This window comes from Dermacentor silvarum, chromosome 10, assembly GCF_013339745.2.
Source record: "Dermacentor silvarum isolate Dsil-2018 chromosome 10, BIME_Dsil_1.4, whole genome shotgun sequence".
NCBI classification, from domain to species: Eukaryota; Metazoa; Arthropoda; class Arachnida; order Ixodida; family Ixodidae; genus Dermacentor; species Dermacentor silvarum.
In genome coordinates this window covers 31065171-31077708 of record NC_051163.1, presented here as the reverse complement: position 1 = coordinate 31077708, position 12538 = coordinate 31065171, and the positions used below count along the sequence as shown (strand labels likewise).

Sequence of the window (12538 nt, the reverse complement as noted above, 5' to 3'; positions counted from 1 at the left end):
CTGAACTGTGAAATAGCGCAATTGTCATGCCTAGCAGACGCCTACGAGTGGCATTTATGCCTCACCATCACACGAGCACAAAAGCAAGCGTCCTTAACAAGCCACAATCTTGCTGCTGACTTCTTTTGGACGCAGTATGTGTGGGCTCATCACGCCTGCGCAAAAGTGCAGATATCTTCATCAAGGTCACAATTAATACGTCATGGCCGCATTGATGAGTCACTGACAGCATCCTAAATGAGAGGGAAGGAAAAAAATGTCAGACTATTATGATACTCCTTAATGCAAAATTTGAGCGCAGCTGTACACGTGTTTTCCTTTCGCAATATATTGAGGCAAAGAACTCGAGACCGACATCACCGCACCAACTGGCAGTGGGCCAGTGCCTTCACAGAGGAAAGGGCAGTATGGGAACGCTCGCATGATGAGCAGCATCGGAGCCACCTGTGGAAGACGGCGACGAACGCGCGAGCAGTGGCACGAACGCGTTTGCGTGGTTACGCCGAGGGACGCCAACGCTCAACTCGGGGATGGCAGCCTAAGAGCTGTGCTCGAGCGGTGATAGACAGAGAGGAAGGGGAAAGATAAGCCTGGGAGCACAACCTGGTGCAGCATCTGGCTCAGCTTGCAAGCTCTGCCGCAGGGTGAAAAGCGAGTGCAAGCGACTCTGCGAACGCTGCCCCATTGTCTTTTGTGTGGTATTTTCGAAATTGATATTTCGAGATATCCGGAGTCCGGCGCAAGAACTTTTCCAAGATGAGGGGTGAGAAACACATTGCTTGACACCGCAGCTGGAAAAACATTTCGACTTAACCAGCATTTCGAGATATCAGAGTGCGAGTTAATGAAGATGACATACTATTTGTTACATGCTGATATGAGTGATGAGCATCCTGTTTACTTTGCCATAGCTTACAACACATTGTGTCTGTGTTTTATCGTGGTGGGACTGTAATTGTCACGGCTCTCAATTTGTCATCTGCAGTGTGGTTCTGATCCAGTCCGGATCGTTCCCGATGTTTTGACATACATCATGGAGATGAAGCCAGCCGGAGCAATTCTTTGCTTCCTGCCCGGGTGGAACGAGATCAACAAGGTGCGAGCAGAGCTCTGCAGGCGAGCTCCATCGAAGTTCCACGACTGGATTCTGCCGCTGCACTCGCGTCTGCGATACCAGGACCAGCAGAAGATCTTTGCAAATCCTCCTGCAGGTTGGTTTGTTGACTGGACAGCTTATTGGTTGGCGGTACAAATCATTGAGTTTGAGTTTAACATTAACTGCAAAATGTACATTGCTTTTGTTTTGGAAGCTGTGAGGATTTAACATGCTTCCCACGGCCGACCACATAAATTTATCAAACACAGTGGAACCTTATTGATACAATACGTTTTTTGGGATAATACTTTTTTTTTTCCTATAATATGATTTGGTTGGATAATACTTTAGATGATACGATTTTCGGATGATACGGTTTATTTCCCGGTTCCCGTGAAGATCGTATCAATGAGGTTCCACTGTACATGTTTTTACTGCATCATGTGCCTGACTTCATATAGCTATGTTTAGTTTGCTTTATTTGCTATGAAATGTTTGTACTGAGCACTGCCTAAATATGGGGGAGGTGGGGGAGTGCCAGATATACGTGACCCTTTTTGCTACACCGCTGGCTTGTCAAATTTTGCAGAGTGGTAGTGCTGTGCAGCAATTTTGTTTTTATACAGTAGACTTCCGTTATTCCACTCCGGTCAATTTTAATTTTTCAGTTAACTCAATCCAGACCAAAGTCCCAGCCGGCATCCATACTGTGCTGGCATCCAGCTATGGACCGATAATTTTGGCATTTCCATCTTAAAATTTGCTTTCACTGGGTAATTCAAACTTGGCTGGTCAGCATCCACACACCTGACCCCAATTGTGACATCAGTAATGACTCCAATTGTGAAGTGTCTGTCTAGGGAGCACTTTGGGTACAGTGAATGCGTCAAACACATCTCATCTCCGGTTAAAGACTCCTATTTTCGGCCTGCCCCAAGAAAAAGAAGCAAAAACGAAGTTCACAATGAATTATTACAGTATTTACCCTATTCAAACGCACCCCTTTTTGTCCAAGAAAATTCGGCCGAAGATTGCCTGCATGGTATCTGATATGAAACCAAGACTAAAACCGCATTTACAGCATTTGCAAGTGCCCACCGCGAGAGCCAACCTAGCCAGCGTCATCACCATTGCCATCGCAAGATGGCGACCTCTAATGGCAACAGAACAAGTTCTCACATAGTATGACGATAACGACGCGCTGCTTTCAGTATGATTACAAGAGCACATTCAAACTATAAGTTATTTTACATGTTGATCTATCAGCAACAACTTGCGTCACATGTTCTTGGCACTTGGAGAATCTCGTGCGTCACAGGGTGAACTAGCGAAGTGGTTAGTCTGGGTGTAGGCCACCATCCCATTTGTGATTGTTGTGCAGTCATTTCATAAATGCAGAATATCAAACACACTATGGACCGAACGGAGGACGATTTGTAGTTCTTCATAGACAGCGATAAGCTGCTCCGAGAGTGACAATAGACTTAATTAAAGTAAATAAATTTTCATTCCGTGAAGGATACGTTCCCTGGTTCCATCTTTTTCTTATTGTCAGAAACAGAGGCATGCTACATTTTTCTTGATAAAAAGATCGGGTGCACATTCGATTTCTACTTTGTATAAAAGCTGTCATTTCTATGTTAGCTTTCTACTTCGAACCCATAAAATGTGGGTGAGCGTTCGATTGAGGGAAGTGTTGGAATCAGGCAAATGCTGCCAGGTGAATCAGCGGTGTGTGTAAAAGTTCTGCCTCTTGTTTAACCCAACCCGCCGAGTAATTATTTCATGAGGGTCGAATTAATAGAAGTTGACTGTACCATGTTAGCCAGCATTACATTTATCTGGTTTGTAACCTTGGGGCCTTCTTCTATATCGAACTAAGATACCGTATTTATTCGAATCTAGGCCGATATTTTTTTTCTCTCTTCAAGTCATGTACCAAACTCTATGGTCGGCTTAGATTCGAGGATTTTAAAGAACGCTCCAGTTTTTAATTGAAATTGCTAAATATGGTGCATAGTTAGCTCCATTTAGTAAAATCAGTATCGCAGCTGCTACTAGCCGCGCCAGTAGCCAACTGAAGTACAGAGTGGCGTCGCCATTTTGACCTGTGTCATATCAGTAGTAGCAATACGGTGTAGCATCGATGGGTGTAGTATCGGCGTGCGGCATGGCGTTATCGTAGTGGCACCAAACAGGCAATTCCATTATAGAGCCGCTTTCAAACGAAACGTTGTGCTGGCCGCAGATGCATTGTCAAACGTTGAATCTGGGTGGGACTTCGGCATCAATGAGAAAAAACGTCAGTCGTTGGAGGGGGCAACGGGAGATGCTTCTTGCGGGCGCCCCTATGAGGATGGCATTTACCCAGGAACATTTGATTGTGCGCTCCTTCAAAAAGTGCAGCATCTCTAATGCGTTTGATGGTACTGAATTTAGTGCACAGTTTGAAGATGACAGCGATAAGGAAGATAGCGATGATGACATAGAATGAGCTCGGCATGTTCATGTTCAATAAATGCTGTTTTCATTTTGTCAACGCTCGCTTTTTTGATCAGCCTACATTCGAAACTTTTTTTTCTTTTTCTGGCTTCGGACTTTCAGAGGCCAGCTTAGAATCGAGGTCGGCCTAGATTCGAGTAAATACGGAATGTCAAACTTGGAATATATCGAATTATTGTCTTTATCGAACAGTTGTAAAATTACCTTTAAAATCCTATGCAAAAGTATAGCGATGTACAGTGTAGAGCGCTTATAACTTAAGTCGCCGTAGTCGCGAATATCTGCACTATGTATAAGCGGTACCGCACTATAACCAAAACGATTTTCAAGACCTGCCCATACGCAAAACATGTAAACCAAGCAGCCACGCACATTCGAGAATCGAAGCATGCGATTGGGAATTTTGCATTCGTTTAAATTTGCAAACATTGAAAGGTTATGTCCAAGTACCCACGGTCTTCGCATGAGGCGGACAAAGTATTAATAATGAAAAAAATTAATGAAAAAAATGAATGACAGCGACTGAAATTTTTGGCACAATACTGTGTCTGTCTCATCCAATTTCTCGGATTGATCGGCGAATGCACAGTGTCAAAAACATGGCGACCGCGGACCTAGTTGCTGCCATTCGTGTGTTGCCCAGTTGCCCATGCCCTCACTTTCGTTATCAGGGTGGTTTCTTTGCTTTCCATGTGCCATGCAGCCGTTGCAACGCATTTCATTGACTCGGCACCAAACCACAACATTGGTCGCCGACGAGGCACGCTGGTTAGGCCTAGCCAGCAGGAGTGCCAGGCGGCATGCCATCGCGAGAAGCTCACCCTTGATATGTTCGTACCTGTAGACGATTACAGAGAGACCACGCATACGATCATGTGCGTGGGCTTAACTGACAGAAACGCGTACGAAGGCGGAGTTTGGGTCCTCGGGCAATCGGCCGCAGCTACTACGAATGCCTACCAAGTTTGTCTGTGCGCACACTGGTACGAACAGCGGAAGCTCACAAATGCATATAAAAGCCTGATAGCTCCAAACTAAATTTGCGGTATACTGCCTAAACTGACAGCTTCGCCTGCGCAACATCTGCACTTCACAACGCGCATCGCGACGGGTGCACAGAAACTGAAGCCACGTTCACTGCAGAGCGCACTGCCGATAAGCGGCTGAGCAAAAGGCTTTTCCATCGCCTAGGCAACCACCGCGCGCGTGCATCGCGTTGCTGTTTTTTTTTCACGTTCATTCGTTGGCTCCGCGTCTCATGTTCCTCCTCCGCATTGCCTCCACTGCTTTCCTCTCCCGTCGGCGGGTGCACCTCGTTGAGAAGTGTGCTTACTACCCTGCTTGTCGGCGGGATTTTCCCACAGAAGCCGCATTATAACCAGTATTTTGTCTCACGCGGCTGCACTGTAAGCGGTATGCTCTATGGGAGGGTAAATGGGTAAAAAAATCAGGAAAGGCCGCGTTGTAGCCACTTTTGCACTATAAATGGTTACGTTATAACTTATAAGTGGTCTATACTGTACTAAGCGTACGCCTAACTCCTGTTCACTGCCACACTCGGTATATCGAAAGCTGTGCCACGTCACACCCCTGCAAGTGCACTTCTGGTGGAGATGCAGTCACTTCTTGCATCGTCGGAAGTATTAAAGGCCGACAAATTTGAAACCACTGTTTTGGCAGGTGCTATCAAACAAGAGATTGAATCTGATGGGCAGTGCATGCCATGGAGGAAAAACGATCAGGGTGCTCTCAGTATTGCTTGCTGCGCATAATGATGGCTCGTGCAAACTGCGGCCATTCGTAATCGGCAAAAGCAGATCACCGCTGGGCTTCAAGAACGCAAAAGGCCTCCCGGTCCAATACGCATTCCACAAGAAAACAGGGATGACATCATCTTCGAGTTGATGCATTCAGGATCGGCTGTTATTTGAATCATTTCTGTTCTTATATCGCTAATAAAGATTGATTGATTGTTTGCTTGATTAATTTATCCACAATAACGCCAAAGCTGACCTAATCGACGCCACTCAAAACGTGTAGATTCCACTGCAACGGAACAGTGGTGCCTTCTGTTACAGCCATGGCGCAAACAGTGATTAGCATGCCTGCAAAGCTCTTCCACTTGCTGAAAACCAAGTCAGGAACCCATCTCTCATCACATTTTCTACACTCTTCCTGCCTGCAGATGTGCGCAAAGTGATTCTGGCCACCAACATAGCCGAGACGTCCATCACCGTCGACGACGTGGTGTACGTCGTGGACACTGGTCTTCATAGAGAGCAGCGCTTCAACCCGTCTACGGGTGTGAGCCTGCTCGGCACGTTCCCCACATCGAAGGCCAGTGTCCAGCAGCGAGCAGGCCGCGCGGGTCGTGTGCAGCCTGGGGAGTCGTACCACCTGTTCACGCAGGATGAGTTCCTCACCTGGGACCAGTTCAAGCGTCCCGAAATACAGACCACTGACCTAACAAGGGTGGTCCTTGACTCCAAAGTGAGTGCAGCTTCACTCAATTGTTCAAAGCTAAAACAATTCATCATTAGTGCGGCTGCTACAATGCTTAAAGCAGAGTGGTGAACAGTACTAGAAAAACTTAGGATGAGAAAGTGCACATGGCGGGCACAACTAGCCTTATGTACTATCTTGATATAAGGAACGGAGCGAGGGGGTAAATTGGCACACGTCTTGGTCGTGGCTGCGCTTGGCTGTAAGCGTGGCTGAGCGCATACGTAGCCGCACACCCTGCTTTAGAGGTAATATGCTGCGTGTGCAAAGAGTATTTGCGCCGAGACAGCGGGGCATCATGTAAGCTGTCTTCCCAAGCGTTTAGTATTGAAGGTTGTGTAATCTCGCGATTCGGTGACCCGTTGAAGGGAAAGGCAGACGAAGCATTTGCTTTCCGCTGCCGGTGATTTTCATGATAGCGTCGTCCCAGTGCGGGCGACGCTATCAGCCGCAGGGGCGGAGTGTACGCGAAAGCGTGGCTGGCTTTGGTTAATTCGTACCACCGATGTGAAGATATAGTCGGCGTGTCATGAAACCATACCATTCGTCGCTGACTCCCAAATTCAACAAAATGAATTGTTTTCTCATTCAGACTTCATTTTTTTATTTCCTGACAATTTTGAAAATTTTGCAGCCCCTTTCCTTGTAAGAAAAAATTCACAGCCCTTCCACTACTTTGAAGATGAAAGTCAGCGAAGCTGGGACAATGGTGGGTCTGGTATAGTGAGTATTGCTATAGTGAATTTATGTATTGTCATTGTTGACTATACTGAGTGTCTTCGGCATGTTCGTCAAAGAACAAGGACACCAGAGTCTTGTTTTCGCCTGGCGCGATGACCAAGTAATGTGTTTGCTGTGCCAAGTCCGCCCCATCGTCATAGACTAGCGTATGAGCCACAGCTCTCAGAGCGGTGGCACACAGCATAGCATTGTCAGGATCCTGGAAGATGTGGTTAGCGACCGTCCGTCCCATAGCAAGTCCAAAGCGCAATTGCAAGTGCTGATGACAATGCTAGCACGATATCTAAAGTCACGAGACAAAGGGGCGCAGCGATTGGTGGGACGTGCCTCCGCCGAGTATCGCGACACTTGTGAAACAGGCATCGGCAGTGGCAAGGGGTATAACAATGGGCCATCCATCATCCGTTTCGACACCTCTGCTAAGGCACAACTTGCGGGAAACCGCTACGCACATTTAACTAAACCACCACACACATAGAGCCGAAATTGGTATACAGTAAAAGCTCGATGATACGAATCTCACGGGGTCACGAAAAATATTCGTATTAGCCGAAATTCGTGTCATTGAAACACAATTAAAACTACTGTCGAATCTCGATAATTCGAACTCGAAGGGGCCCGACAATTTGTTCGAATTAAAAGGACGTATTTTTTAAGTATTCGTGCACCATAGCACGATGCACGAACGGTGCGAGTCCTGAAATATCGCGGCTCGCAAGCGCATAGCAAGCGCGGGCCACGAAACTGCCCATGCCGGCTAACGGTCGCTTCCCGATAACGACAGAAAACGAAGCTTCAGGGAGCGAGCGGGCGGCGCCTGCACACGGGTGCGTGCGGAGACCGTCGAAGGTGAGGGAGGAGGGCGGCAGGGAAGCGGATTTGGCCGCGTCAACTCCGCTGCTTCGGTGGCTCCCCTCGCCCTCCCTCTCAACTCCCTCGTAGCTCTCTCACCTTCGACTCCGTGCGCACATCTCCGTGCACGCCCACCGCCGTGCTGGCGCCAGCTTATATTAGCCGCCCCCTGAAGTTTCGTTTTCTGCAGTTATCGGGAAGCGAGCGTTTGCGGGCGTGGCAGTTTCGTTGGCCCGACTGTGCCTCCACCGCTGCTTCCCTCTGCGCTGCTGCCGCAGCGTGCAAGGTCAACATGTGACTAGAAAATAGAGGAGAAGGGTTCACTGCCATTTTATCCGCGTGGCTGAGACGTCGGCACTAGTGTGTGCTAGAATACGGTTGTCTAGAACACTTGTTCCGGCGCGATGCAGAAACGGCGACCTTGCAATTTGAGAGAGGGGGAAATTTCCGCCGCGGGTTCTTTTTTTTTTTTTTTTTCCTGTTCCTTCGCACGCGGCATCGAGGGGTCTCACCTGAGCTTTTGCTCTATGGCGGTGTCGGAGCAATGCCGGTCGGAGGTGCCGCAGCGTTATTTGGCACGCTGCTAAGAGCACTGTCGGTGCGCGGTATGTTCGAAATAAGAGTGTTCGAATTAACGAGATTCGACTGTAGCTAAATTAAAGAGTCAGAGGTGAACTCACTCAGGCACATGTACATAAAAAGCATTTATTTCTTTAAGCGCCACCGCTTCAAACTCTTCGCGCCCAGTCGCGGAGTCTGCGCTGCCCGGCGCCGCACCTCCGCACCAAAAGAGGAGAGAAAGCGCGTGACTGCGCGCTGTTCTCTTTCGCGGCCGTCGGTGGGGCGGCGTTTATTCGTATCAACCGACGGAGGCTGAAAATCGATTCGTAACAACTGTTCTCGAGCACGTTGCAAAGTAATGGGGCTCGGCCGGGACCACAGAAAGATTCGTATCATCCGGAAATTCGTATTAGCCGTGATCGTATCATCGAGCTTTTACTGTACACGCCGGTCGGTCTACGGATGCGATATCCTGGAACCTAGCCTTTAACAGCTTTGCTGTAAAAAAATTTATTGGCGACTGTACTTATTTGCATAAAAGGTAGAATTTCAATGCAACAAAATTTTTATATAACGAAGCAAATTGCCGATTTTACGGACTTCGTTATATCGAGGTTTAGCTGCACAACCTCTGATCAATAAATGCGGTGAATAAATTGCTGGCTTGCGGTGAAGTTCGTATTATGGGTTGACGATCGGGTCAGTGAAGCCTAAAGTCTGTCCGTCATTGTTTGCGAAGCCGTGTGATTGTCGAGACATGCAGTAAGGTGTATTGCTGTTATGGGTGAAATGGAGCAATGTCTGAATGTGAGATTCTGCTTAAAACTTGAGACAGAGTGCTAAGGGTATGTCACCCCATGCTGTGACAGGTGTATGGAATCAGTGCTTTTTAAAAAAAAAGTTGTCGCAGTTTCACCTGAAAGGTGAAGCATCAATTGCGATAGCAAATTTCTAGAGAGCTATACGGAGTAATGATAGTAGCTTTATCAGCTGTATAAACTTGGACATCTAGCAGCACCGGCAACACGCAGAACTGTTGTCTACGCCGTCGGCATTTTGCTCGCGTTCGCACAAAATGCGTGCGGCGTTGGTGACTGTTGCCGGAGCCTCTGATATAAATAGGCACTTGGTGCCGCAGCTAAACGTCGCCTCCCCCCCTCCCCCCCCACGGCCTTTCGCGCGTCGGAAGAAGGCGCGTTTGCTCTACATCTATTGTAAAGGAGGAAAGAGACACCTACTTCTGCAGCCCTTAAGGGAGCACGGCCAGAACGCGCGTTTGTTCTCTGCCGTGGGTTCACTCCCCGTAAAAGCGCGCGTTCCTCGCACTCTTTCAGTCGCACATACAGCGTTCGGCGGCACGTGGCGACGATTTCATCTCCATTGACGTCATACGGAACTTCACGGCGACAGCAACGGCGACGGCGACGATGACGGCAGAAATCTGCTTTGGAGTGTCCATATAATTGCTATCGCAATAAAAAAAAAAATTGCACTTTCGCCATAAGGCGCAGCATCATTTGCGATAGCAAATTATTAGACAGCTGTACGAAGTAAGGTTAGTAGTTATATCTGCTGTATAAATTGCAGTAATCATTCACTTACCCACAAAATTAACAAGCATGGTGTCACGTACACACATGCAAACATCAATAGATCTCAGTCAATGGTCGCAGACGCTCACTGTCAGAAGACTGACGTGATGAGAGCGGCAAGCGAAACGCTTATTGCTGCCGTGTAAGGATAAGGGAGTGCCAGTGGCACTACGCCATGGCACACCACGCACCACGGTTGGCGCACGCCCACCCATCAACCACCATCCAGTGCAAGCTCAAGAAGTGATTACATTTGATCTTAGCCAAAAGGCTGAGAAGAGAGTCCCCCACTACGGCGTGCCTCATAATCAGATAGTGGTTTTGGCACGTAAAACCCCATAATTTCAATTTTTACAAGCTCAAGAAAACAATAGACGACAACCACAGGTTCACCCTGAAAGCATTTATTATGACTGCAACTAACACTTCGAGCAGGCCAGCTAGCTATAGTTTACATCACTGAGGATTCTCTCGAAAAGAATAATATGCTAGGTAAAGAGGGGCTTCCGACTTGCCAGGTGCGGGAAAGGAGAGCGGCGGTAGAGCTTTCCACACTTGCTGCTTGCTGGTGACTGAAGAGACTCCGGCAATGTCAGAGAGATCTCGCATGACGCGCCTTGTGTCTTACCTTAAACAAATGTTGTAGTAAGTAAAATGTTTGTATATTTCTGTTCTTCAGCTTAAACGTGCTGTGGAACTGTGAGACTATTTTCAAAAGCACTGTCCCCTGTGCTTCTGCTCTGTAGCATTCTCTTCATTGCCACAATGTTAACCTGTGCATAGAAGAGGTTAAGTAGCATCTCCTACTTTGCCAGTGCTTTGGGTGTGCTGGCATGTGTCAGTGCAGCTTTTCTTGCCTCTTGTCTGGTCTCCCTTAAATCCATGCCCGATTATGCCATTCACTTTCAAAAGCATGTGTCACACCGCTTCTACACACAGTGGACTCTCCCTGACTTGCCCAATGTCTTCCTTTTGCCCGTTCGCAGCTGTTCTGCCCATCGATGTCCGTGGAGGACGTGCTGTCGTTCGCTCCAGACCCACCGGCTCCAGAGATGATCGCAAAGGCCATCAAGGACCTTCAGGCCATGGGCCTGATGGATGCGAATGCGGAGCTCACAGACCTGGGACACCATGTTGTACATTTCACAACAGCACCACAGCTGGCCAAAGCTGTCATGTTTGGTGCGCTGCTTGGGTACGTGTTGGCTTTTTCTCAAATCTGGTTCTTGCCCCCCCCCCCCCCCTTTTTTTTTAATGCCTTCTTTGCCCCTTCCCCCGACATTGCAGCTGCTGGCTGTTATGTCGAGCAGATACAGTTTGGAATTTCATGCAAGCCGTTGCTTAGTAAAAAATAAAAATGTATGTCCGGTGGGATTAGAACTAGGGCCTCCAGCACAATAGCGGAGGCCTCCTCCAGCACAATAGCGGAGGCCTCCCTCCCGCTAAGCTACATCTGCATTCATCGCATGAGTGAATTACAGCATGACCAAGCGCTTTGATACTTTTTGAGCTTGCATTACCTAGCATGTCAACAATTTGATTATAAAAGCAAGCACATCAGTGTCCCCTGCCTTTTCCTTGGGGCAGCCAGCACTTTGAAATGCTATGTGACATTGCACCACCTTCCGGATCAGCCCAGTTTTCACAGTTCACTTCATTTGGGATCGGACCAAAAGTAATGGAACAGGTTGTGACATTTCTTTGCTGGAGTACAGTAAATCAGTCATCATGCCATTATCATTGCTATCACCCGCGCCCATCATACTCATCATCCGCACACAACGTACTTTCAGATATAACTGACTGTCGCAATATGGTGGTTAATTTCTGCCCTCTCTGGAGGGGAGGGGATGAAGTGTGACAAACCCACCCACCCTGCATGCATATAAAGTAAATTTGACTGCTGACCAGTCAAGTCCATGCCTGACAAACGACGTCCCAAAGGCGCAATACTAGAGTTTGATTGCAGAAGCTTGCGCAGCATTCAGCTTAAAGGGGCCCTGAACCACCACTCGGGCTTGGTGAAATAACATAGTCCACGGGTAGCATACGCTGCTGTGAACATCTCAGCCAAGTTTTGCTGTCGGACGCGGTGCGTGGAGCTCCCAAGAGGAGCGCAAAGTCTCTTTTCTCTCAAACGCCTTCGTTTCAACAAAGGCCATGATCCTTACTCTCTTCTGCGTGCTTTATTACCTAATAAAGCACATTCCAATACGCGGCTGCTATTGGTTGCTGCGGTCGGTTAGGCCACACCGCGGCCACAGGGTGCCACCACAAGCCACAGGGTGCCGCCACAAGTCCACCTGCTAAGCGAACTGCGGCTCGCTGAGCACAACCGCGTTTGGCTTACATTTATTGCGCCGTAGGCACCAAAATCGGAAGTCGTGGCGTCTACGTTAACACCCAAAATGCAATTTGAACAGTGCGCCACGGTGTGTTTCGAAGGCGTAGCGTTGTGGCCCCGCCCCACTCCGCCGTAGCGTTCGCAGTGCAAGGCATTGAAGAAGGAAGGGGGAGCACAGCGGAGGCAGTGTTTGATTGCCAATAACTCCGCTTCTGCTGAACGCATTGAAGTATATTTTGTGGCAAAGTATTACTGAAATAGCCTATATGCACCTCAAATGTCTTTCTCCACTTCGAGTGGAGTGGTTCAGGGCCCCTTTAACAAACAAAATACATGCGTATACAGTCA

General features: G+C 48.1%; 1 protein-coding gene across 1 annotated transcript in view; it reads left to right on the top strand.

The window, feature by feature from the left end:
* Positions 1-12538, top strand: part of LOC119431033 (ATP-dependent RNA helicase DHX30-like) — a 44969-nt gene that overhangs the window by 13184 nt on the left and 19247 nt on the right. Inside the window, exons 5-7 of the mRNA XM_049657861.1 lie at positions 986-1211; positions 5784-6088; positions 10833-11041. Coding sequence (XP_049513818.1) covers positions 986-1211; positions 5784-6088; positions 10833-11041 — 740 coding nt within the window. The remainder of the gene's footprint in view (positions 1-985; positions 1212-5783; positions 6089-10832; positions 11042-12538) is intronic.